The 26,849-nt window shown below is 54.2% G+C and overlaps 4 protein-coding genes across 4 annotated transcripts; all 4 read left to right on the forward strand.

The window, feature by feature from the left end:
- Positions 1-893: 893 nt before the first annotated feature.
- LOC132482512 (melanoma-associated antigen 10-like) lies at positions 894-1,832 on the forward strand. The gene is made up of 2 exons (XM_060087833.1): positions 894-1,027; positions 1,145-1,832. The coding sequence occupies exons 1-2, from the start codon at positions 894-896 to the stop codon at positions 1,830-1,832; spliced, it is 822 nt and encodes a 273-aa protein (XP_059943816.1).
- Positions 1,833-8,811: 6,979 nt separating this feature from the next.
- LOC132482511 (melanoma-associated antigen 10-like) lies at positions 8,812-9,750 on the forward strand. The gene is made up of 2 exons (XM_060087832.1): positions 8,812-8,945; positions 9,063-9,750. Exons 1-2 carry the CDS (start codon positions 8,812-8,814, stop codon positions 9,748-9,750), a joined length of 822 nt encoding a protein of 273 aa, XP_059943815.1.
- A 6,980-nt stretch (positions 9,751-16,730) lies between these two features.
- Positions 16,731-17,669, forward strand: LOC132482510 (melanoma-associated antigen 10-like). The gene is made up of 2 exons (XM_060087831.1): positions 16,731-16,864; positions 16,982-17,669. Exons 1-2 carry the CDS (start codon positions 16,731-16,733, stop codon positions 17,667-17,669), a joined length of 822 nt encoding a protein of 273 aa, XP_059943814.1.
- A 6,978-nt stretch (positions 17,670-24,647) lies between these two features.
- Positions 24,648-25,586, forward strand: LOC132482508 (melanoma-associated antigen 10-like). Its single transcript, XM_060087828.1, has 2 exons — positions 24,648-24,781; positions 24,899-25,586. Exons 1-2 carry the CDS (start codon positions 24,648-24,650, stop codon positions 25,584-25,586), a joined length of 822 nt encoding a protein of 273 aa, XP_059943811.1.
- The last annotated feature ends 1,263 nt before the right edge of the window (positions 25,587-26,849 follow it).

Here is a 26,849-nt window from a genome sequence, read left to right on the forward strand (position 1 = left end):
GGATCCCGAGGGCGGACTGAGCAGACCCCCAGCCCTGGTACAGGGGCCTCCACAGAAACCTGCCCCTGTGGTCAGTGCTGGGAGGCCAGGCAGGATGTGAGGAGGAGGTGAGGACCCAGAACGTCCCCATCCTAGGACCCTCGGGAGGCCCTGGACAGGTGCGGCCACATGTGGGGCCCCCTCACTGCTTTCTGTTCAGACCCGGGGTCTTGTTCTGAGTTTCCCCTCAGGCCCACAAAGGGGAGAGTCCAGGCCCTTAAGGGGAACGGTGAGCACTACGAGCCAGCCCCGAGGAGACCACCCACCCGAGAACTCAGAACTGGGGGGATCTCACAGAGTCCGGCCCATCCCTCCTACCAGCACCGAGGGGCCCAGGGCTGTGCCACAGTCTACACAAGAGGTGCCCCCTCCATCCCTCTTACAGGGGCTCCAGGAACCGGGAGGCGAAGGCCCAAGTCTGAGGACCGTGTCCTCAGGCCACAGAGCAGAGGAGGCCCAGGCAGTGCCAGGAGTCAAGGGGAGGTGCGTGCCCTGAGTGTGTACCCAGGGGCTCCCCCTCCCAGAACAGAGGGGACCCCACAACACCCGAGTCACCCCACCGTCCTGTTCAGCCCCAGAACTTGGGGCCGTGCTGGCTGCACCCTGAGGAGCCCCCTCACTTCCTTCTTCAGGTTGGCAGGGGACAGGCCGCCCAGGAGGAGCGCCCCTGTGAGGCCCGAGGGCACCCCTGAAGACGAGACCTGTAAGTGACTCTTGTCAGAGCTGCCCGGGGTGCCTTTCTCCGCCGAGGCCGCTCACACGCCCTCTCTCCCCCAGGTCCGTGGTCCCTACCTGTCGCCCCTGCCCACACTCCCGTCGGCGGCCCGACCCCAGTCATCATGCCCCTGGTCGAGATGAGTGAGCTCCGCCAGCCGGAGGCAGACTTTCAGACCCCAGTCCCGGCCCAGGGCCTGGTGGAGGCACAGCTGTTGGGGGCTGAGGGGGAGGAGGCCGTATCCCCCTCGTCCTCCTCTTCTTACTCTGACCTGTTCCTGGGCACCTCGGAGGAGGTGGCTGATGCTGGAGAACCCAGTCCCCCCCAGAGCCCCTCCCCCACTGCCAGGGCCACCCCTCCATGGAGCCAATGTGAAGACGACGGCCTCAGCCCCCAAGATGAGGAAGGGCCGAGCACCTGGCATGACCAGGAAGATGTGCTCCAACATGCTCTATGTCAGAAGGTGGATGAACTGGTGGCGTTCCTGCTGTTCAAGCATCAGACCAAGGAGTCGACCACAAAGGCAGAAATGCTGACCATCCTCAAAGATTACCAGGACCACTTCCCCATGGTCTTCAGGCGAGCCTCCGAGGACATGCGGCTGATCCTTGGCCTCGACGTGAAGGAAGTGGACCCCAGCAATCACTCCTATGTCCTCGTCCCCACCCTGGGCCTCACCTACGATGGGATGCTGAGTGACAGGCCGAGCATGCCCAAGACCGGCCTCCTGGTGCTGCTCCTGGGCCTGATCCTCCTGGAGGCCGACTCTGTTGCCCCTGAGGAGGTGGTCTGGGGAGCACTTAGCAAGATAGATGTGTGTGCCGGGAGGGAGCACTACATCTATGGGGAGCCCAGGGAGCTCCTCACCAAAGTGTGGGTGCAGGAGGGCTACGTGGAGTACCGGCAGGTGCCCCACAGCGACCCCGCCCGCTACGAGTTCCTCTGGGGTCCCCGGGCCTACGCGGAGACCAGCAAGTGTCAGGTCCTGGAGCATCTGCACAGGGTCAGTGAATGGGATCCCAGGTCCTTCCCATCCCTGTCTGCAGAGGGTGTGAGCGACGAGGAACAGGGAGCCTGAGCCAGAGCAGCAGCCAGGCTCCTTCCAGGCCCGCGTCCAGCAGCTTCTCCTGTGGGGCAGGAAGGGAGGCTGATCCTTCACTCTGAGTTTGAAGAGGGAGTGGTCAGCCTTCTAAGCAGTGAGGGCCCGGGCAAGTTGGGGCAACCCGGTGTAGCATCTTTGTTTTCCTGTTTTCTAAGATGACATGGAAATTCATCTGTTTCCTTTAGTGATTTTTCAAATGTTGTTCTTTTTCATAGAAGATGTTTTAAATGCCAATACTTTGTATTTTTTATACAATTTTTAAAGGTTACATTCAATTTACAGTTGTTACCAAATATTGGCTCTACTCCCCGTGTTGTACAATACATCCTTGTAGCCCGTCTTACACCCCAAAGTTTGTGCCTCCCAGTCCTCCATCCCTGTAGTGCCCCTCCCTCATCCCTACTGATAAGCACTAGTTTGTTCTCTGTATCTTTGAGTCTGCTTCTTTTTTGATATATTCACTAGTTTGTTGTATTTTTTAGATTCCACATATGAGTGATATCGTGCATTATTTGCCGTTCCCTTAAGTAAGTCTGACTTACTTCACTTAGCATGTTGCCCTCCAAGTCCATCCATGTTGCTGCAAAAGGCAAAAGGCAAAAGTTTGTTCCTTTTTTATGGCTGAGTAGTAGTCCATTGTACATATACAGTACCTGTTCTTTATCCATTCATTTGTCGATGGACACTTAGGTAGCTTCCGTATCTTTGCAATTGTAAATAATGCTTCTATGAGCATTGGGGTGCATGGATCTTTTCGAGTTAGTGGGGTTTTGAGGGGATATATACCCAGGAGTGGAATTGCAGGATCCTATGGTAGTTCTGTTTTTAGTTTTTTGAGAAACCTCTATGCTGTTTTCCCCAGTGGCTGCACCAATCTACATTCTCCCAACAGCGTACAAGGGTTCCCTTTTCTCCACATCCTCACCTACATTTGTTATTTGTGTTCTTTTCCATGATAGCCATTCTGACTAGGTGTGAGGTGATATCTCTTTGTGGATTTGACTTGCAGTTGCCTGATGATTAGTGATGTGGAGGATCATTTCATGTGCCTGTTGGCCATCTGCATTTCCTCCTTGAAAAAATGTCTATTCAGTTCTTCTGCCCATGTTTGTAATTGGGTTGTTTGTTTTCTTGATGTTGAGTTGTATGAGCTGTTTATATATATTGGATATTAATCCTTTGTCAGTCACTTCAGCTGCAAATCTTTTCTCCCATTCAGTAGGTTGTCTTTTAGTTTTGTCAGTGGTTTCCTTTGTTGTGCAAAAAAGCTTTTAAGTTTAGTTAGGTCCCATTTGTTTATTTTTCCTTTTACTTCTTTTCCTTAGGAGATAGATCCAAAAACATATTGCTGTGATTTATGTCAAAGAGTGTTCTGCCTGTGTTTCCCTCTAGGAGTTTTATAGTATCCGGTCTTACATTTAGGCCTTTACCCTATTTTGCATTTATTTTTGTTTATGCTGTTGGACAATGGTCTAATTTCATTCTTTTACATGTAGCTGTTCAGTTCTCTCAGCACCACTTATTGAAGAGACTGTCTTTTCTCCAGTGTCTACTGTATTCCTGCCTAGTTTGTTGTAGATTAATTGACCATAGGTGCGTGGGTTTATTTCTTTGCTTTCTATCCTGTTCCATTGATCTATTTGTCTGTTTTTGTGCCAGTACCATACTGCTTTGATTACTGTAGCTTTATACTGTAGTGTGAAACCAGGGAGTATGATTCCTCCAGCTCTGTTGTTCTTTCTCAAGATTGTTTTGGCTCTTCAGGGTCTTTTGTGTTTCCATAGAAAATTTAAAATTATTTGTTCAAATTCTGTGTAAAATGCCAAGAGTATTTTCATAGGAATTGCATTGATTGCAGTTCTGTAGGTTGACTTGAGTAGTATGGTCATTTTAACACTACTGATGCTTCCAATTCAAGAATGCAATGTTATCTTTCCATCTGTTTGTGTTGTCTTCAGTTTCTTTCACCACTGTTATACTTTTCAGTGTACAGGTCTTTTGCCTCCTTAGGTAGGTTTATTCCTAGGTATTCTATCATTGTGATGCAATGGTAAATGAGATAGTTTCCTTAATTTCTCTGATACTTTGTTTTTAGTGTATACAAAGGCAACTGATTTCTGTATATTAATAATAGTATTTAATAAGCTTCAGTTTCTACGTTTGTGAATGGTATTGACCACATATATTTGTACTGATCCAATACAAGGCTGAATTTTGGTATTTGTAAAATCAACTGGGAAACATTCCTTCATAGTTTGTGATCCCAACCTAGATAACACAGCATTGCAATAGGAGTTTACTTGGAAATGTGAAAGTAATTACCAGTACAATTCATGGCCACCGGGTTGTTCTTCGGGACACCACGTCGTCGGCTCAGTGGTGCGTGCCCTGCTGTGGGACTGTCCTGTGCCCACCACAGGGCAGGGCCAGGCCCCAGGCATGTGGGCCATAGGGGGAGGGGCTTCCCTGAGGGGAGCAGGCATTGCCAGCACACATCGTCCTGGAGAGAGGCCACATGTGGGGCCCTCAGGAAGGGAGACTGGGGGGGGGATGGAGGGCCGATGGGTGGGGTGTAGCGGAGGCACCTTGTTGGGGACCCCGGGGGGGGGGAACCCGTGGGGTCCGGTGGCCGTTAGAAGTTCCTCTCTGTGTTATCATGCCCTCCGTTCAATGGTTTCAGTCAATGTTTCTCTTTAATAAATTTCTCGGAACGTTTCAGCTGAGTGTGGCCTCCGCAGTGGGCAATGGAGGGAAAGGATTGCTGCGGGTGAGGGTGGGGGTCCAGAGTCGGATTCCTGCTCAGCACCTGTGGGACACCTCTCCAGTGAGAGGGTAGGCTAGGCACTTTGCAGACCCAGACATGGTGAGGGTTCTTCTTCCATTTCATAGGTGAATTGTAAAGTTTTAGCGAAAACTGATAATTGCCTGAAAAGGCAGTAGAGAAGTTAAAATGTAAATGAAAAACTTGATTATCTCAGCAGGAAAAAGGGAACATAGGAGCAACAATAGTTGGACTGACAGTGCTACGGACTGAATATTTGTAATCCTCTCCCCCTCATTCACCTGTGAAATTCTAACCCCCAAAGGGATGGGATTTGGAGGTGGGGCGCTGGGAAGTGATTAGCCCATGCTGGGGGAGCCCTCATGGATGAGATTAGCTCCCTTATAAAAGAGACCCCAGACAGCTGCCTCATCCTCTTGTGCCATGTGAGAAGATGGCTAGTTGATACAACTAGACAAGAAATCAATCCATATAAAGAAGAGCTTTATTACTATTGCTTTATTACTCAGCTGTACAGAGGAACGAAATGGGTCGTTTGTAGAGACGTGGATGGATCTAGAGACTGTCATACAGAGTGAAGGAAGTCAGAGAGAGAAAAACAAATATCGTATATTAATGCATATGTGTGGAACCTAGAAAAATGGTACAGATGAACCGGTTTGCAGGGCAGAAACAGAGACACAGATGTAGAGCACAGACATATGGACACCAAGGTGGGAAAATGGTGGGGGCGGGGGTGGTGGTGGTGTGATGAGTTGGGAGATTGGGATTCACAAATGTACAATTTTATGTACAAAATGGGTAACTAATAAGAACCTGCTGTATAAAAAATTACATAAAATAAAATTCAAAAACTAAAAAAAACAAAAGAAATCAGAATAGGTTTATGACATTATCAGTCACAGTAGAAAACCACCTGTAAAGACAAATTGAGTTATTTGCCACAACGGGCTCTGCATCGCCAAGTTTGCTCCCCCAACTCCACAGCCTTGCAGGGAGGCCTTCCTATTGGTGGAAGGCCAATGGGCGTGTCTTTTGCTTCCTGAGGCGCCAAACCTTGGGACCTCAGGCCCTCAGTGCGCATGGCTACTGCTGCTCCCGTAGCAAAGCGCCTCCTCACGTGCTCTTGTCATCCAACCACTTTCTCTGTAAAGAGACGTCTAGAACTTTCTCCCTCATCTCCCTGGAGCTTCCGGGAGCACCCGGAAACCCACGTGGCGTTCGCACAGAGTGCCTGGGACCGTCAGCTGCAGAGTTCCTGGCTGCACTGCTGAGACGAGCTCTTCAGCCCCTTCTGAGCAGGACTCCGGAGTCATCCACAGAGTCAGAGCAAGTCAGGAGACAGGCGGGGGCTTTGCCGGGGGCTGGACTCCACAGGTACCGGGGGCCCTGGGAAGGAGTGGAGGTGGGGGGAGGGCTACGGGCTGCTCGGTTGGGAGTGGGGGAGCGGCGGCGGAGGGCAGCGGGTTGAAGGGGGGCTGAGGGAAGGGTCCCCCTGTGTTCGGGTCCGAGGGGAGGACCGCTGGCTGCTGGGGTGGCTGGTGGGGGGCGTTTTCGAGTCGGGGTGCAGAGGGTGGGGCTAATGGCTAAGCGTGGGGGGGCCGGAGGAGAGGGCTTCCTGCTGGATGGGTGGGTCCGGCTTTGGGGGCCAGAGGAGAGGACGACTGGCTGTGGGGGTGGGGAGGATGGGATGGGCGGGCCCCCGCCCCACGGGCTGACAAGGGAGGGGAGGGCTAACGGCTGCTGCGTGTGGCGGGAGGAAGGGGGAGGTACTCCTGGCTGAGGCGGGGGTCGATGGGGAGGACTCCCGGGCGCGGGTTCGGTAGTTGTTAGGGGAGCTCCCGCCGGGGCGGGGCGGGGCGGGGCGTGGGGTGGCGGGGAGGACGCTCGTGGCACGAATGGGGCTCGGGCTCCCGGGTGGGCGGGGGCACGAGGGGTGGGCTCTGCGTCTGGGGTGCGAGAGCTGAGAGCCCCTGGTGCTGAGGGTGCTCGGAGGCGAGAGAGGCACTCAGATGTCTGTTCATGAGGGGGCGCCAGCGGAGAGTCAAGGTGAGGAGTCGAGGGAGCGCTGAGGGACCCCCGCGGGATCATCTCAGCCCTGAGAAGCCCTGGGCTTGGTGGCCTGATGTGTTGTGCATAGATTCCCCCTGGGGGTCTCGGGACAGTGAAAGCCTTGGTGTGAGGGTCCGGCCTCGGGTGAACACAGGGGGCGTCCCCGGACCTGCCAGGGCTCGAGCTGAGGACTCTGAAGGAGGACAGAGGGGACGCCATTGATCCCCGCCCCTGCCATCAGCCCTGGGCAGTCCCGGGACGGAATGAGCACTTGGCAAGGAGTTTTGACTTCTGCCTCCAGGTCTCAGAGACACTGGGGACCTGGTGTAAGGGGCGGGGCCTAAAGAGGGCGGAGGGAAGAATCCCAGGACCTGCCGGGAGTCGAGGTGAGGAACCTGAGGGAGGAATGAGCGGACCCTGGACCCCAGAAGAGAGGGGGCCCTGGGGAGGCGATAGGGTGGGATGACCCCATGCAGCACTTCCTGACATCCGGGTCTCAGAGACCCTGGCGAGGGGTTAAAAGGGGCGGGGTCTCAGAGAGGCTGGGGAGGGGGTATAAGGGGCGGGGTCTCAGGCGGGCACAGGAGAGAATCCCAGGTCCTGCGTGGAGTCAAGGTGAGGGCCCTGAGGGAGGACTGAGTGCAGCCTGGACCCCAGAACAGAGCTGGCCCTGGGAGGCCATAGGGTGGGATGAGCACAGCAGCACATCCTGACATCCGGGCCTCAGAAAAGCTGGGGACCTGGGATAAGGGGCAGGGTCTCATGAGGGCAGAGGGTAAAATGTCAGGTCCCTGGTGGACTAAGGTTAGAGCCCTTAGGCAGGACTGAGGGGACCCTGAGAGAGGACAAAAAGGACCCACCAGATCCCCGCCCTGGCAGGTGGCCGTGGGAGGCCCCGGGGCGGGATGAGCACAGTAGGCCTGTCCTGACGTCCTGACGTCCGGGCCTCTGAGAGACTGGCGCCCTGGTAGAAGGAGCAGGGACTCACACTGGCAGACGGGACAATCCCAGGTCCTGCCCAGAGTCCAGCCTGCACGCGAGGAAGCAAGGATTGAGGACGTTAGACCCCAACACAGGGAGGGATGCTTTGCCCTTCCACGGGGGCCTTGGAGGCGCCAGAGCACGGTCAGCAGATGAGATGTTTCCTGACTTCTGGCTCAGGGTCCTCGGGAGGTCAGGTGTTTGGTGTGAGGGGTGAGGCTTCAGGTCCGCAGAGGGTGGACTCCCAGGATCCCGAGGGCGGACTGAGCAGACCCCCAGCCCTGGTACAGGGGCCTCCACAGAAACCTGCCCCTGTGGTCAGTGCTGGGAGGCCAGGCAGGATGTGAGGAGGAGGTGAGGACCCAGAACGTCCCCATCCTAGGACCCTCGGGAGGCCCTGGACAGGTGCGGCCACATGTGGGGCCCCCTCACTGCTTTCTGTTCAGACCCGGGGTCTTGTTCTGAGTTTCCCCTCAGGCCCACAAAGGGGAGAGTCCAGGCCCTTAAGGGGAACGGTGAGCACTACGAGCCAGCCCCGAGGAGACCACCCACCCGAGAACTCAGAACTGGGGGGATCTCACAGAGTCCGGCCCATCCCTCCTACCAGCACCGAGGGGCCCAGGGCTGTGCCACAGTCTACACAAGAGGTGCCCCCTCCATCCCTCTTACAGGGGCTCCAGGAACCGGGAGGCGAAGGCCCAAGTCTGAGGACCGTGTCCTCAGGCCACAGAGCAGAGGAGGCCCAGGCAGTGCCAGGAGTCAAGGGGAGGTGCGTGCCCTGAGTGTGTACCCAGGGGCTCCCCCTCCCAGAACAGAGGGGACCCCACAACACCCGAGTCACCCCACCGTCCTGTTCAGCCCCAGAACTTGGGGCCGTGCTGGCTGCACCCTGAGGAGCCCCCTCACTTCCTTCTTCAGGTTGGCAGGGGACAGGCCGCCCAGGAGGAGCGCCCCTGTGAGGCCCGAGGGCACCCCTGAAGACGAGACCTGTAAGTGACTCTTGTCAGAGCTGCCCGGGGTGCCTTTCTCCGCCGAGGCCGCTCACACGCCCTCTCTCCCCCAGGTCCGTGGTCCCTACCTGTCGCCCCTGCCCACACTCCCGTCGGCGGCCCGACCCCAGTCATCATGCCCCTGGTCGAGATGAGTGAGCTCCGCCAGCCGGAGGCAGACTTTCAGACCCCAGTCCCGGCCCAGGGCCTGGTGGAGGCACAGCTGTTGGGGGCTGAGGGGGAGGAGGCCGTATCCCCCTCGTCCTCCTCTTCTTACTCTGACCTGTTCCTGGGCACCTCGGAGGAGGTGGCTGATGCTGGAGAACCCAGTCCCCCCCAGAGCCCCTCCCCCACTGCCAGGGCCACCCCTCCATGGAGCCAATGTGAAGACGACGGCCTCAGCCCCCAAGATGAGGAAGGGCCGAGCACCTGGCATGACCAGGAAGATGTGCTCCAACATGCTCTATGTCAGAAGGTGGATGAACTGGTGGCGTTCCTGCTGTTCAAGCATCAGACCAAGGAGTCGACCACAAAGGCAGAAATGCTGACCATCCTCAAAGATTACCAGGACCACTTCCCCATGGTCTTCAGGCGAGCCTCCGAGGACATGCGGCTGATCCTTGGCCTCGACGTGAAGGAAGTGGACCCCAGCAATCACTCCTATGTCCTCGTCCCCACCCTGGGCCTCACCTACGATGGGATGCTGAGTGACAGGCCGAGCATGCCCAAGACCGGCCTCCTGGTGCTGCTCCTGGGCCTGATCCTCCTGGAGGCCGACTCTGTTGCCCCTGAGGAGGTGGTCTGGGGAGCACTTAGCAAGATAGATGTGTGTGCCGGGAGGGAGCACTACATCTATGGGGAGCCCAGGGAGCTCCTCACCAAAGTGTGGGTGCAGGAGGGCTACGTGGAGTACCGGCAGGTGCCCCACAGCGACCCCGCCCGCTACGAGTTCCTCTGGGGTCCCCGGGCCTACGCGGAGACCAGCAAGTGTCAGGTCCTGGAGCATCTGCACAGGGTCAGTGAATGGGATCCCAGGTCCTTCCCATCCCTGTCTGCAGAGGGTGTGAGCGACGAGGAACAGGGAGCCTGAGCCAGAGCAGCAGCCAGGCTCCTTCCAGGCCCGCGTCCAGCAGCTTCTCCTGTGGGGCAGGAAGGGAGGCTGATCCTTCACTCTGAGTTTGAAGAGGGAGTGGTCAGCCTTCTAAGCAGTGAGGGCCCGGGCAAGTTGGGGCAACCCGGTGTAGCATCTTTGTTTTCCTGTTTTCTAAGATGACATGGAAATTCATCTGTTTCCTTTAGTGATTTTTCAAATGTTGTTCTTTTTCATAGAAGATGTTTTAAATGCCAATACTTTGTATTTTTTATACAATTTTTAAAGGTTACATTCAATTTACAGTTGTTACCAAATATTGGCTCTACTCCCCGTGTTGTACAATACATCCTTGTAGCCCGTCTTACACCCCAAAGTTTGTGCCTCCCAGTCCTCCATCCCTGTAGTGCCCCTCCCTCATCCCTACTGATAAGCACTAGTTTGTTCTCTGTATCTTTGAGTCTGCTTCTTTTTTGATATATTCACTAGTTTGTTGTATTTTTTAGATTCCACATATGAGTGATATCGTGCATTATTTGCCGTTCCCTTAAGTAAGTCTGACTTACTTCACTTAGCATGTTGCCCTCCAAGTCCATCCATGTTGCTGCAAAAGGCAAAAGGCAAAAGTTTGTTCCTTTTTTATGGCTGAGTAGTAGTCCATTGTACATATACAGTACCTGTTCTTTATCCATTCATTTGTCGATGGACACTTAGGTAGCTTCCGTATCTTTGCAATTGTAAATAATGCTTCTATGAGCATTGGGGTGCATGGATCTTTTCGAGTTAGTGGGGTTTTGAGGGGATATATACCCAGGAGTGGAATTGCAGGATCCTATGGTAGTTCTGTTTTTAGTTTTTTGAGAAACCTCTATGCTGTTTTCCCCAGTGGCTGCACCAATCTACATTCTCCCAACAGCGTACAAGGGTTCCCTTTTCTCCACATCCTCACCTACATTTGTTATTTGTGTTCTTTTCCATGATAGCCATTCTGACTAGGTGTGAGGTGATATCTCTTTGTGGATTTGACTTGCAGTTGCCTGATGATTAGTGATGTGGAGGATCATTTCATGTGCCTGTTGGCCATCTGCATTTTCTCCTTGAAAAAATGTCTATTCAGTTCTTCTGCCCATGTTTGTAATTGGGTTGTTTGTTTTCTTGATGTTGAGTTGTATGAGCTGTTTATATATATTGGATATTAATCCTTTGTCAGTCACTTCAGCTGCAAATCTTTTCTCCCATTCAGTAGGTTGTCTTTTAGTTTTGTCAGTGGTTTCCTTTGTTGTGCAAAAAAGCTTTTAAGTTTAGTTAGGTCCCATTTGTTTATTTTTCCTTTTACTTCTTTTCCTTAGGAGATAGATCCAAAAACATATTGCTGTGATTTATGTCAAAGAGTGTTCTGCCTGTGTTTCCCTCTAGGAGTTTTATAGTATCCGGTCTTACATTTAGGCCTTTACCCTATTTTGCATTTATTTTTGTTTATGCTGTTGGACAATGGTCTAATTTCATTCTTTTACATGTAGCTGTTCAGTTCTCTCAGCACCACTTATTGAAGAGACTGTCTTTTCTCCAGTGTCTACTGTATTCCTGCCTAGTTTGTTGTAGATTAATTGACCATAGGTGCGTGGGTTTATTTCTTTGCTTTCTATCCTGTTCCATTGATCTATTTGTCTGTTTTTGTGCCAGTACCATACTGCTTTGATTACTGTAGCTTTATACTGTAGTGTGAAACCAGGGAGTATGATTCCTCCAGCTCTGTTGTTCTTTCTCAAGATTGTTTTGGCTCTTCAGGGTCTTTTGTGTTTCCATAGAAAATTTAAAATTATTTGTTCAAATTCTGTGTAAAATGCCAAGAGTATTTTCATAGGAATTGCATTGATTGCAGTTCTGTAGGTTGACTTGAGTAGTATGGTCATTTTAACACTACTGATGCTTCCAATTCAAGAATGCAATGTTATCTTTCCATCTGTTTGTGTTGTCTTCAGTTTCTTTCACCACTGTTATACTTTTCAGTGTACAGGTCTTTTGCCTCCTTAGGTAGGTTTATTCCTAGGTATTCTATCATTGTGATGCAATGGTAAATGAGATAGTTTCCTTAATTTCTCTGATACTTTGTTTTTAGTGTATACAAAGGCAACTGATTTCTGTATATTAATAATAGTATTTAATAAGCTTCAGTTTCTACGTTTGTGAATGGTATTGACCACATATATTTGTACTGATCCAATACAAGGCTGAATTTTGGTATTTGTAAAATCAACTGGGAAACATTCCTTCATAGTTTGTGATCCCAACCTAGATAACACAGCATTGCAATAGGAGTTTACTTGGAAATGTGAAAGTAATTACCAGTACAATTCATGGCCACCGGGTTGTTCTTCGGGACACCACGTCGTCGGCTCAGTGGTGCGTGCCCTGCTGTGGGACTGTCCTGTGCCCACCACAGGGCAGGGCCAGGCCCCAGGCATGTGGGCCATAGGGGGAGGGGCTTCCCTGAGGGGAGCAGGCATTGCCAGCACACATTGTCCTGGAGAGAGGCCACATGTGGGGCCCTCAGGAAGGGAGACTGGCGGGGGGATGGAGGGCCGATGGGTGGGGTGTAGCGGAGGCACCTTGTTGGGGACCCCGGGGGGGGGGAACCCGTGGGGTCCGGTGGCCGTTAGAAGTTCCTCTCTGTGTTATCATGCCCTCCGTTCAATGGTTTCAGTCAATGTTTCTCTTTAATAAATTTCTCGGAACGTTTCAGCTGAGTGTGGCCTCCGCAGTGGGCAATGGAGGGAAAGGATTGCTGCGGGTGAGGGTGGGGGTCCAGAGTCGGATTCCTGCTCAGCACCTGTGGGACACCTCTCCAGTGAGAGGGTAGGCTAGGCACTTTGCAGACCCAGACATGGTGAGGGTTCTTCTTCCATTTCATAGGTGAATTGTAAAGTTTTAGCGAAAACTGATAATTGCCTGAAAAGGCAGTAGAGAAGTTAAAATGTAAATGAAAAACTTGATTATCTCAGCAGGAAAAAGGGAACATAGGAGCAACAATAGTTGGACTGACAGTGCTACGGACTGAATATTTGTAATCCTCTCCCCCTCATTCACCTGTGAAATTCTAACCCCCAAAGGGATGGGATTTGGAGGTGGGGCGCTGGGAAGTGATTAGCCCATGCTGGGGGAGCCCTCATGGATGAGATTAGCTCCCTTATAAAAGAGACCCCAGACAGCTGCCTCATCCTCTTGTGCCATGTGAGAAGATGGCTAGTTGATACAACTAGACAAGAAATCAGTCCATATAAAGAAGAGCTTTATTACTATTGCTTTATTACTCAGCTGTACAGAGGAACGAAATGGGTCGTTTGTAGAGACGTGGATGGATCTAGAGACTGTCATACAGAGTGAAGGAAGTCAGAGAGAGAAAAACAAATATCGTATATTAATGCATATGTGTGGAACCTATAAAAATGGTACAGATGAACCGGTTTGCAGGGCAGAAACAGAGACACAGATGTAGAGCACAGACATATGGACACCAAGGTGGGAAAATGGTGGGGGCGGGGGTGGTGGTGGTGTGATGAGTTGGGAGATTGGGATTCACAAATGTACAATTTTATGTACAAAATGGGTAACTAATAAGAACCTGCTGTATAAAAAATTACATAAAATAAAATTCAAAAACTAAAAAAAACAAAAGAAATCAGAATAGGTTTATGACATTATCAGTCACAGTAGAAAACCACCTGTAAAGACAAATTGAGTTATTTGCCACAACGGGCTCTGCATCGCCAAGTTTGCTCCCCCAACTCCACAGCCTTGCAGGGAGGCCTTCCTATTGGTGGAAGGCCAATGGGCGTGTCTTTTGCTTCCTGAGGCGCCAAACCTTGGGACCTCAGGCCCTCAGTGCGCATGGCTACTGCTGCTCCCGTAGCAAAGCGCCTCCTCACGTGCTCTTGTCATCCAACCACTTTCTCTGTAAAGAGACGTCTAGAACTTTCTCCCTCATCTCCCTGGAGCTTCCGGGAGCACCCGGAAACCCACGTGGCGTTCGCACAGAGTGCCTGGGACCGTCAGCTGCAGAGTTCCTGGCTGCACTGCTGAGACGAGCTCTTCAGCCCCTTCTGAGCAGGACTCCGGAGTCATCCACAGAGTCAGAGCAAGTCAGGAGACAGGCGGGGGCTTTGCCGGGGGCTGGACTCCACAGGTACCGGGGGCCCTGGGAAGGAGTGGAGGTGGGGGGAGGGCTACGGGCTGCTCGGTTGGGAGTGGGGGAGCGGCGGCGGAGGGCAGCGGGTTGAAGGGGGGCTGAGGGAAGGGTCCCCCTGTGTTCGGGTCCGAGGGGAGGACCGCTGGCTGCTGGGGTGGCTGGTGGGGGGCGTTTTCGAGTCGGGGTGCAGAGGGTGGGGCTAATGGCTAAGCGTGGGGGGGCCGGAGGAGAGGGCTTCCTGCTGGATGGGTGGGTCCGGCTTTGGGGGCCAGAGGAGAGGACGACTGGCTGTGGGGGTGGGGAGGATGGGATGGGCGGGCCCCCGCCCCACGGGCTGACAAGGGAGGGGAGGGCTAACGGCTGCTGCGTGTGGCGGGAGGAAGGGGGAGGTACTCCTGGCTGAGGCGGGGGTCGATGGGGAGGACTCCCGGGCGCGGGTTCGGTAGTTGTTAGGGGAGCTCCCGCCGGGGCGGGGCGGGGCGGGGCGTGGGGGGGGGGGGGAGGACGCTCGTGGCACGAATGGGGCTCGGGCTCCCGGGTGGGCGGGGGCACGAGGGGTGGGCTCTGCGTCTGGGGTGCGAGAGCTGAGAGCCCCTGGTGCTGAGGGTGCTCGGAGGCGAGAGAGGCACTCAGATGTCTGTTCATGAGGGGGCGCCAGCGGAGAGTCAAGGTGAGGAGTCGAGGGAGCGCTGAGGGACCCCCGCGGGATCATCTCAGCCCTGAGAAGCCCTGGGCTTGGTGGCCTGATGTGTTGTGCATAGATTCCCCCTGGGGGTCTCGGGACAGTGAAAGCCTTGGTGTGAGGGTCCGGCCTCGGGTGAACACAGGGGGCGTCCCCGGACCTGCCAGGGCTCGAGCTGAGGACTCTGAAGGAGGACAGAGGGGACGCCATTGATCCCCGCCCCTGCCATCAGCCCTGGGCAGTCCCGGGACGGAATGAGCACTTGGCAAGGAGTTTTGACTTCTGCCTCCAGGTCTCAGAGACACTGGGGACCTGGTGTAAGGGGCGGGGCCTAAAGAGGGCGGAGGGAAGAATCCCAGGACCTGCCGGGAGTCGAGGTGAGGAACCTGAGGGAGGAATGAGCGGACCCTGGACCCCAGAAGAGAGGGGGCCCTGGGGAGGCGATAGGGTGGGATGACCCCATGCAGCACTTCCTGACATCCGGGTCTCAGAGACCCTGGCGAGGGGTTAAAAGGGGCGGGGTCTCAGAGAGGCTGGGGAGGGGGTATAAGGGGCGGGGTCTCAGGCGGGCACAGGAGAGAATCCCAGGTCCTGCGTGGAGTCAAGGTGAGGGCCCTGAGGGAGGACTGAGTGCAGCCTGGACCCCAGAACAGAGCTGGCCCTGGGAGGCCATAGGGTGGGATGAGCACAGCAGCACATCCTGACATCCGGGCCTCAGAAAAGCTGGGGACCTGGGATAAGGGGCAGGGTCTCATGAGGGCAGAGGGTAAAATGTCAGGTCCCTGGTGGACTAAGGTTAGAGCCCTTAGGCAGGACTGAGGGGACCCTGAGAGAGGACAAAAAGGACCCACCAGATCCCCGCCCTGGCAGGTGGCCGTGGGAGGCCCCGGGGCGGGATGAGCACAGTAGGCCTGTCCTGACGTCCTGACGTCCGGGCCTCTGAGAGACTGGCGCCCTGGTAGAAGGAGCAGGGACTCACACTGGCAGACGGGACAATCCCAGGTCCTGCCCAGAGTCCAGCCTGCACGCGAGGAAGCAAGGATTGAGGACGTTAGACCCCAACACAGGGAGGGATGCTTTGCCCTTCCACGGGGGCCTTGGAGGCGCCAGAGCACGGTCAGCAGATGAGATGTTTCCTGACTTCTGGCTCAGGGTCCTCGGGAGGTCAGGTGTTTGGTGTGAGGGGTGAGGCTTCAGGTCCGCAGAGGGTGGACTCCCAGGATCCCGAGGGCGGACTGAGCAGACCCCCAGCCCTGGTACAGGGGCCTCCACAGAAACCTGCCCCTGTGGTCAGTGCTGGGAGGCCAGGCAGGATGTGAGGAGGAGGTGAGGACCCAGAACGTCCCCATCCTAGGACCCTCGGGAGGCCCTGGACAGGTGCGGCCACATGTGGGGCCCCCTCACTGCTTTCTGTTCAGACCCGGGGTCTTGTTCTGAGTTTCCCCTCAGGCCCACAAAGGGGAGAGTCCAGGCCCTTAAGGGGAACGGTGAGCACTACGAGCCAGCCCCGAGGAGACCACCCACCCGAGAACTCAGAACTGGGGGGATCTCACAGAGTCCGGCCCATCCCTCCTACCAGCACCGAGGGGCCCAGGGCTGTGCCACAGTCTACACAAGAGGTGCCCCCTCCATCCCTCTTACAGGGGCTCCAGGAACCGGGAGGCGAAGGCCCAAGTCTGAGGACCGTGTCCTCAGGCCACAGAGCAGAGGAGGCCCAGGCAGTGCCAGGAGTCAAGGGGAGGTGCGTGCCCTGAGTGTGTACCCAGGGGCTCCCCCTCCCAGAACAGAGGGGACCCCACAACACCCGAGTCACCCCACCGTCCTGTTCAGCCCCAGAACTTGGGGCCGTGCTGGCTGCACCCTGAGGAGCCCCCTCACTTCCTTCTTCAGGTTGGCAGGGGACAGGCCGCCCAGGAGGAGCGCCCCTGTGAGGCCCGAGGGCACCCCTGAAGACGAGACCTGTAAGTGACTCTTGTCAGAGCTGCCCGGGGTGCCTTTCTCCGCCGAGGCCGCTCACACGCCCTCTCTCCCCCAGGTCCGTGGTCCCTACCTGTCGCCCCTGCCCACACTCCCGTCGGCGGCCCGACCCCAGTCATCATGCCCCTGGTCGAGATGAGTGAGCTCCGCCAGCCGGAGGCAGACTTTCAGACCCCAGTCCCGGCCCAGGGCCTGGTGGAGGCACAGCTGTTGGGGGCTGAGGGGGAGGAGGCCGTATCCCCCTCGTCCTCCTCTTCTTACTCTGACCTGTTCCTGGGCACCTCGGAGGAGGTGGCTGATGCTGGAGAACCCAGTCCCCCCCAGAGCCCCTCCCCCACTGCCAGGGCCACCCCTCCATGGAGCCAATGTGAAGACGACGGCCTCAGCCCCCAAGATGAGGAAGGGCCGAGCACCTGGCATGACCAGGAAGATGTGCTCCAACATGCTCTATGTCAGAAGGTGGATGAACTGGTGGCGTTCCTGCTGTTCAAGCATCAGACCAAGGAGTCGACCACAAAGGCAGAAATGCTGACCATCCTCAAAGATTACCAGGACCACTTCCCCATGGTCTTCAGGCGAGCCTCCGAGGACATGCGGCTGATCCTTGGCCTCGACGTGAAGGAAGTGGACCCCAGCAATCACTCCTATGTCCTCGTCCCCACCCTGGGCCTCACCTACGATGGGATGCTGAGTGACAGGCCGAGCATGCCCAAGACCGGCCTCCTGGTGCTGCTCCTGGGCCTGATCCTCCTGGAGGCCGACTCTGTTGCCCCTGAGGAGGTGGTCTGGGGAGCACTTAGCAAGATAGATGTGTGTGCCGGGAGGGAGCACTACATCTATGGGGAGCCCAGGGAGCTCCTCACCAAAGTGTGGGTGCAGGAGGGCTACGTGGAGTACCGGCAGGTGCCCCACAGCGACCCCGCCCGCTACGAGTTCCTCTGGGGTCCCCGGGCCTACGCGGAGACCAGCAAGTGTCAGGTCCTGGAGCATCTGCACAGGGTCAGTGAATGGGATCCCAGGTCCTTCCCATCCCTGTCTGCAGAGGGTGTGAGCGACGAGGAACAGGGAGCCTGAGCCAGAGCAGCAGCCAGGCTCCTTCCAGGCCCGCGTCCAGCAGCTTCTCCTGTGGGGCAGGAAGGGAGGCTGATCCTTCACTCTGAGTTTGAAGAGGGAGTGGTCAGCCTTCTAAGCAGTGAGGGCCCGGGCAAGTTGGGGCAACCCGGTGTAGCATCTTTGTTTTCCTGTTTTCTAAGATGACATGGAAATTCATCTGTTTCCTTTAGTGATTTTTCAAATGTTGTTCTTTTTCATAGAAGATGTTTTAAATGCCAATACTTTGTATTTTTTATACAATTTTTAAAGGTTACATTCAATTTACAGTTGTTACCAAATATTGGCTCTACTCCCCGTGTTGTACAATACATCCTTGTAGCCCGTCTTACACCCCAAAGTTTGTGCCTCCCAGTCCTCCATCCCTGTAGTGCCCCTCCCTCATCCCTACTGATAAGCACTAGTTTGTTCTCTGTATCTTTGAGTCTGCTTCTTTTTTGATATATTCACTAGTTTGTTGTATTTTTTAGATTCCACATATGAGTGATATCGTGCATTATTTGCCGTTCCCTTAAGTAAGTCTGACTTACTTCACTTAGCATATTGCCCTCCAAGTCCATCCATGTTGCTGCAAAAGGCAAAAGGCAAAAGTTTGTTCCTTTTTTATGGCTGAGTAGTAGTCCATTGTACATATACAGTACCTGTTCTTTATCCATTCATTTGTCGATGGACACTTAGGTAGCTTCCGTATCTTTGCAATTGTAAATAATGCTTCTATGAGCATTGGGGTGCATGGATCTTTTCGAGTTAGTGGGGTTTTGAGGGGATATATACCCAGGAGTGGAATTGCAGGATCCTATGGTAGTTCTGTTTTTAGTTTTTTGAGAAACCTCTATGCTGTTTTCCCCAGTGGCTGCACCAATCTACATTCTCCCAACAGCGTACAAGGGTTCCCTTTTCTCCACATCCTCACCTACATTTGTTATTTGTGTTCTTTTCCATGATAGCCATTCTGACTAGGTGTGAGGTGATATCTCTTTGTGGATTTGACTTGCAGTTGCCTGATGATTAGTGATGTGGAGGATCATTTCATGTGCCTGTTGGCCATCTGCATTTCCTCCTTGAAAAAATGTCTATTCAGTTCTTCTGCCCATGTTTGTAATTGGGTTGTTTGTTTTCTTGATGTTGAGTTGTATGAGCTGTTTATATATATTGGATATTAATCCTTTGTCAGTCACTTCAGCTGCAAATCTTTTCTCCCATTCAGTAGGTTGTCTTTTAGTTTTGTCAGTGGTTTCCTTTGTTGTGCAAAAAAGCTTTTAAGTTTAGTTAGGTCCCATTTGTTTATTTTTCCTTTTACTTCTTTTCCTTAGGAGATAGATCCAAAAACATATTGCTGTGATTTATGTCAAAGAGTGTTCTGCCTGTGTTTCCCTCTAGGAGTTTTATAGTATCCGGTCTTACATTTAGGCCTGTACCCTATTTTGCATTTATTTTTGTTTATGCTGTTGGACAATGGTCTAATTTCATTCTTTTACATGTAGCTGTTCAGTTCTCTCAGCACCACTTATTGAAGAGACTGTCTTTTCTCCAGTGTCTACTGTATTCCTGCCTAGTTTGTTGTAGATTAATTGACCATAGGTGCGTGGGTTTATTTCTTTGCTTTCTATCCTGTTCCATTGATCTATTTGTCTGTTTTTGTGCCAGTACCATACTGCTTTGATTACTGTAGCTTTATACTGTAGTGTGAAACCAGGGAGTATGATTCCTCCAGCTCTGTTGTTCTTTCTCAAGATTGTTTTGGCTCTTCAGGGTCTTTTGTGTTTCCATAGAAAATTTAAAATTATTTGTTCAAATTCTGTGTAAAATGCCAAGAGTATTTTCATAGGAATTGCATTGATTGCAGTTCTGTAGGTTGACTTGAGTAGTATGGTCATTTTAACACTACTGATGCTTCCAATTCAAGAATGCAATGTTATCTTTCCATCTGTTTGTGTTGTCTTCAGTTTCTTTCATCACTGTTATACTTTTCAGTGTACAGGTCTTTTGCCTCCTTAGGTAGGTTTATTCCTAGGTATTCTATCATTGTGATGCAATGGTAAATGAGATAGTTTCCTTAATTTCTCTGATACTTTGTTTTTAGTGTATACAAAGGCAACTGATTTCTGTATATTAATAATAGTATTTAATAAGCTTCAGTTTCTACGTTTGTGAATGGTATTGACCACATATATTTGTACTGATCCAATACAAGGCTGAATTTTGGTATTTGTAAAATCAACTGGGAAACATTCCTTCATAGTTTGTGATCCCAACCTAGATAACACAGCATTGCAATAGGAGTTTACTTGGAAATGTGAAAGTAATTACCAGTACAATTCATGGCCACCGGGTTGTTCTTCCGGACACCACGTCGTCGGCTCAGTGGTGCGTGCCCTGCTGTGGGACTGTCCTGTGCCCACCACAGGGCAGGGCCAGGCCCCAGGCATGTGGGCCATAGGGGGAGGGGCTTCCCTGAGGGGAGCAGGCATTGCCAGCACACATCGTCCTGGAGAGAGGCCACATGTGGGGCCCTCAGGAAGGGAGACTGGGGGGGGGATGGAGGGCCGATGGGTGGGGTGTAGCGGAGGCACCTTGTTGGGGACCCTGGGTGGGGGGACCCGTGGGGTCCGGTGGCCGTTAGAAGTTCCTCTCTGTGTTATCATGCCCTCCGTTCAATGGTTTCAGTCAATGTTTCTCTTTAATAAATTTCTCGGAACGTTTCAGCTGAGTGTGGCCTCCGCAGTGGGCAATGGAGGGAAAGGATTGCTGCGGGTGAGGGTGGGGGTCCAGAGTCGGATTCCTGCTCAGCACCTGTGGGACACCTCTCCAGTGAGAGGGTAGGCTAGGCACTTTGCAGACCCAGACATGGTGAGGGTTCTTCTTCCATTTCATAGGTGAATTGTAAAGTTTTAGCGAAAACTGATAATTGCCTGAAAAGGCAGTAGAGAAGTTAAAATGTAAATGAAAAACTTGATTATCTCAGCAGGAAAAAGGGAACATAGGAGCAACAATAGTTGGACTGACAGTGCTACGGACTGAATATTTGTAATCCTCTCCCCCTCATTCACCTGTGAAATTCTAACCCCCAAAGGGATGGGATTTGGAGGTGGGGCGCTGGGAAGTGATTAGCCCATGCTGGGGGAGCCCTCATGGATGAGATTAGCTCCCTTATAAAAGAGACCCCAGACAGCTGCCTCATCCTCTTGTGCCATGTGAGAAGATGGCTAGTTGATACAACTAGACAAGAAATCAGTCCATATAAAGAAGAGCTTTATTACTATTGCTTTATTACTCAGCTGTACAGAGGAACGAAATGGGTCGTTTGTAGAGACGTGGATGGATCTAGAGACTGTCATACAGAGTGAAGGAAGTCAGAGAGAGAAAAACAAATATCGTATATTAATGCATATGTGTGGAACCTAGAAAAATGGTACAGATGAACCGGTTTGCAGGGCAGAAACAGAGACACAGATGTAGAGCACAGACATATGGACACCAAGGTGGGAAAATGGTGGGGGCGGGGGTGGTGGTGGTGTGATGAGTTGGGAGATTGGGATTCACAAATGTACAATTTTATGTACAAAATGGGTAACTAATAAGAACCTGCTGTATAAAAAATTACATAAAATAAAATTCAAAAACTAAAAAAAACAAAAGAAATCAGAATAGGTTTATGACATTATCAATCACAGTAGAAAACCACCTGTAAAGACAAATTGAGTTATTTGCCACAACGGGCTCTGCATCGCCAAGTTTGCTCCCCCAACTCCACAGCCTTGCAGGGAGGCCTTCCTATTGGTGGAAGGCCAATGGGCGTGTCTTTTGCTTCCTGAGGCGCCAAACCTTGGGACCTCAGGCCCTCAGTGCGCATGGCTACTGCTGCTCCCGTAGCAAAGCGCCTCCTCACGTGCTCTTGTCATCCAACCACTTTCTCTGTAAAGAGACGTCTAGAACTTTCTCCCTCATCTCCCTGGAGCTTCCGGGAGCACCCGGAAACCCACGTGGCGTTCGCACAGAGTGCCTGGGACCGTCAGCTGCAGAGTTCCTGGCTGCACTGCTGAGACGAGCTCTTCAGCCCCTTCTGAGCAGGACTCCGGAGTCATCCACAGAGTCAGAGCAAGTCAGGAGACAGGCGGGGGCTTTGCCGGGGGCTGGACTCCACAGGTACCGGGGGCCCTGGGAAGGAGTGGAGGTGGGGGGAGGGCTACGGGCTGCTCGGTTGGGAGTTGGGGAGCGGCGGCGGAGGGCAGCGGGTTGAAGGGGGGCTGAGGGAAGGGTCCCCCTGTGTTCGGGTCCGAGGGGAGGACCGCTGGCTGCTGGGGTGGCTGGTGGGGGGCGTTTTCGAGTCGGGGTGCAGAGGGTGGGGCTAATGGCTAAGTGTGGGGGGGCCGGAGGAGAGGGCTTCCTGCTGGATGGGTGGGTCCGGCTTTGGGGGCCAGAGGAGAGGACGACTGGCTGTGGGGGTGGGGAGGATGGGATGGGCGGGCCCCCGCCCCACGGGCTGACAAGGGAGGGGAGGGCTAACGGCTGCTGCGTGTGGCGGGAGGAAGGGGGAGGTACTCCTGGCTGAGGCGGGGGTCGATGGGGAGGACTCCCGGGCGCGGGTTCGGTAGTTGTTAGGGGAGCTCCCGCCGGGGCGGGGCGGGGCGGGGCGTGGGGTGGGGGGGAGGACGCTCGTGGCACGAATGGGGCTCGGGCTCCCGGGTGGGCGGGGGCACGAGGGGTGGGCTCTGCGTCTGGGGTGCGAGAGCTGAGAGCCCCTGGTGCTGAGGGTGCTCGGAGGCGAGAGAGGCACTCAGATGTCTGTTCATGAGGGGGCGCCAGCGGAGAGTCAAGGTGAGGAGTCGAGGGAGCGCTGAGGGACCCCCGCGGGATCATCTCAGCCCTGAGAAGCCCTGGGCTTGGTGGCCTGATGTGTTGTGCATAGATTCCCCCTGGGGGTCTCGGGACAGTGAAAGCCTTGGTGTGAGGGTCCGGCCTCGGGTGAACACAGGGGGCGTCCCCGGACCTGCCAGGGCTCGAGCTGAGGACTCTGAAGGAGGACAGAGGGGACGCCATTGATCCCCGCCCCTGCCATCAGCCCTGGGCAGTCCCGGGACGGAATGAGCACTTGGCAAGGAGTTTTGACTTCTGCCTCCAGGTCTCAGAGACACTGGGGACCTGGTGTAAGGGGCGGGGCCTAAAGAGGGCGGAGGGAAGAATCCCAGGACCTGCCGGGAGTCGAGGTGAGGAACCTGAGGGAGGAATGAGCGGACCCTGGACCCCAGAAGAGAGGGGGCCCTGGGGAGGCGATAGGGTGGGATGACCCCATGCAGCACTTCCTGACATCCGGGTCTCAGAGACCCTGGCGAGGGGTTAAAAGGGGCGGGGTCTCAGAGAGGCTGGGGAGGGGGTATAAGGGGCGGGGTCTCAGGCGGGCACAGGAGAGAATCCCAGGTCCTGCGTGGAGTCAAGGTGAGGGCCCTGAGGGAGGACTGAGTGCAGCCTGGACCCCAGAACAGAGCTGGCCCTGGGAGGCCATAGGGTGGGATGAGCACAGCAGCACATCCTGACATCCGGGCCTCAGAAAAGCTGGGGACCTGGGATAAGGGGCAGGGTCTCATGAGGGCAGAGGGTAAAATGTCAGGTCCCTGGTGGACTAAGGTTAGAGCCCTTAGGCAGGACTGAGGGGACCCTGAGAGAGGACAAAAAGGACCCACCAGATCCCCGCCCTGGCAGGTGGCCGTGGGAGGCCCCGGGGCGGGATGAGCACAGTAGGCCTGTCCTGACGTCCTGACGTCCGGGCCTCTGAGAGACTGGCGCCCTGGTAGAAGGAGCAGGGACTCACACTGGCAGACGGGACAATCCCAGGTCCTGCCCAGAGTCCAGCCTGCACGCGAGGAAGCAAGGATTGAGGACGTTAGACCCCAACACAGGGAGGGATGCTTTGCCCTTCCACGGGGGCCTTGGAGGCGCCAGAGCACGGTCAGCAGATGAGATGTTTCCTGACTTCTGGCTCAGGGTCCTCGGGAGGTCAGGTGTTTGGTGTGAGGGGTGAGGCTTCAGGTCCGCAGAGGGTGGACTCCCAGGATCCCGAGGGCGGACTGAGCAGACCCCCAGCCCTGGTACAGGGGCCTCCACAGAAACCTGCCCCTGTGGTCAGTGCTGGGAGGCCAGGCAGGATGTGAGGAGGAGGTGAGGACCCAGAACGTCCCCATCCTAGGACCCTCGGGAGGCCCTGGACAGGTGCGGCCACATGTGGGGCCCCCTCACTGCTTTCTGTTCAGACCCGGGGTCTTGTTCTGAGTTTCCCCTCAGGCCCACAAAGGGGAGAGTCCAGGCCCTTAAGGGGAACGGTGAGCACTACGAGCCAGCCCCGAGGAGACCACCCACCCGAGAACTCAGAACTGGGGGGATCTCACAGAGTCCGGCCCATCCCTCCTACCAGCACCGAGGGGCCCAGGGCTGTGCCACAGTCTACACAAGAGGTGCCCCCTCCATCCCTCTTACAGGGGCTCCAGGAACCGGGAGGCGAAGGCCCAAGTCTGAGGACCGTGTCCTCAGGCCACAGAGCAGAGGAGGCCCAGGCAGTGCCAGGAGTCAAGGGGAGGTGCGTGCCCTGAGTGTGTACCCAGGGGCTCCCCCTCCCAGAACAGAGGGGACCCCACAACACCCGAGTCACCCCACCGTCCTGTTCAGCCCCAGAACTTGGGGCCGTGCTGGCTGCACCCTGAGGAGCCCCCTCACTTCCTTCTTCAGGTTGGCAGGGGACAGGCCGCCCAGGAGGAGCGCCCCTGTGAGGCCCGAGGGCACCCCTGAAGACGAGACCTGTAAGTGACTCTTGTCAGAGCTGCCCGGGGTGCCTTTCTCCGCCGAGGCCGCTCACACGCCCTCTCTCCCCCAGGTCCGTGGTCCCTACCTGTCGCCCCTGCCCACACTCCCGTCGGCGGCCCGACCCCAGTCATCATGCCCCTGGTCGAGATGAGTGAGCTCCGCCAGCCGGAGGCAGACTTTCAGACCCCAGTCCCGGCCCAGGGCCTGGTGGAGGCACAGCTGTTGGGGGCTGAGGGGGAGGAGGCCGTATCCCCCTCGTCCTCCTCTTCTTACTCTGACCTGTTCCTGGGCACCTCGGAGGAGGTGGCTGATGCTGGAGAACCCAGTCCCCCCCAGAGCCCCTCCCCCACTGCCAGGGCCACCCCTCCATGGAGCCAATGTGAAGACGACGGCCTCAGCCCCCAAGATGAGGAAGGGCCGAGCACCTGGCATGACCAGGAAGATGTGCTCCAACATGCTCTATGTCAGAAGGTGGATGAACTGGTGGCGTTCCTGCTGTTCAAGCATCAGACCAAGGAGTCGACCACAAAGGCAGAAATGCTGACCATCCTCAAAGATTACCAGGACCACTTCCCCATGGTCTTCAGGCGAGCCTCCGAGGACATGCGGCTGATCCTTGGCCTCGACGTGAAGGAAGTGGACCCCAGCAATCACTCCTATGTCCTCGTCCCCACCCTGGGCCTCACCTACGATGGGATGCTGAGTGACAGGCCGAGCATGCCCAAGACCGGCCTCCTGGTGCTGCTCCTGGGCCTGATCCTCCTGGAGGCCGACTCTGTTGCCCCTGAGGAGGTGGTCTGGGGAGCACTTAGCAAGATAGATGTGTGTGCCGGGAGGGAGCACTACATCTATGGGGAGCCCAGGGAGCTCCTCACCAAAGTGTGGGTGCAGGAGGGCTACGTGGAGTACCGGCAGGTGCCCCACAGCGACCCCGCCCGCTACGAGTTCCTCTGGGGTCCCCGGGCCTACGCGGAGACCAGCAAGTGTCAGGTCCTGGAGCATCTGCACAGGGTCAGTGAATGGGATCCCAGGTCCTTCCCATCCCTGTCTGCAGAGGGTGTGAGCGACGAGGAACAGGGAGCCTGAGCCAGAGCAGCAGCCAGGCTCCTTCCAGGCCCGCGTCCAGCAGCTTCTCCTGTGGGGCAGGAAGGGAGGCTGATCCTTCACTCTGAGTTTGAAGAGGGAGTGGTCAGCCTTCTAAGCAGTGAGGGCCCGGGCAAGTTGGGGCAACCCGGTGTAGCATCTTTGTTTTCCTGTTTTCTAAGATGACATGGAAATTCATCTGTTTCCTTTAGTGATTTTTCAAATGTTGTTCTTTTTCATAGAAGATGTTTTAAATGCCAATACTTTGTATTTTTTATACAATTTTTAAAGGTTACATTCAATTTACAGTTGTTACCAAATATTGGCTCTACTCCCCGTGTTGTACAATACATCCTTGTAGCCCGTCTTACACCCCAAAGTTTGTGCCTCCCAGTCCTCCATCCCTGTAGTGCCCCTCCCTCATCCCTACTGATAAGCACTAGTTTGTTCTCTGTATCTTTGAGTCTGCTTCTTTTTTGATATATTCACTAGTTTGTTGTATTTTTTAGATTCCACATATGAGTGATATCGTGCATTATTTGCCGTTCCCTTAAGTAAGTCTGACTTACTTCACTTAGCATGTTGCCCTCCAAGTCCATCCATGTTGCTGCAAAAGGCAAAAGGCAAAAGTTTGTTCCTTTTTTATGGCTGAGTAGTAGTCCATTGTACATATACAGTACCTGTTCTTTATCCATTCATTTGTCGATGGACACTTAGGTAGCTTCCGTATCTTTGCAATTGTAAATAATGCTTCTATGAGCATTGGGGTGCATGGATCTTTTCGAGTTAGTGGGGTTTTGAGGGGATATATACCCAGGAGTGGAATTGCAGGATCCTATGGTAGTTCTGTTTTTAGTTTTTTGAGAAACCTCTATGCTGTTTTCCCCAGTGGCTGCACCAATCTACATTCTCCCAACAGCGTACAAGGGTTCCCTTTTCTCCACATCCTCACCTACATTTGTTATTTGTGTTCTTTTTCATGATAGGCATTCTGACTAGGTGTGAGGTGATATCTCTTTGTGGATTTGACTTGCAGTTGCCTGATGATTAGTGATGTGGAGGATCATTTCATGTGCCTGTTGGCCATCTGCATTTTCTCCTTGAAAAAATGTCTATTCAGTTCTTCTGCCCATGTTTGTAATTGGGTTGTTTGTTTTCTTGATGTTGAGTTGTATGAGCTGTTTATATATATTGGATATTAATCCTTTGTCAGTCACTTCAGCTGCAAATCTTTTCTCCCATTCAGTAGGTTGTCTTTTAGTTTTG

The sequence above is a fragment of the Mesoplodon densirostris genome, chromosome X (assembly GCF_025265405.1).
Source record: "Mesoplodon densirostris isolate mMesDen1 chromosome X, mMesDen1 primary haplotype, whole genome shotgun sequence".
Taxonomy (NCBI): domain Eukaryota; kingdom Metazoa; phylum Chordata; class Mammalia; order Artiodactyla; family Ziphiidae; genus Mesoplodon; species Mesoplodon densirostris.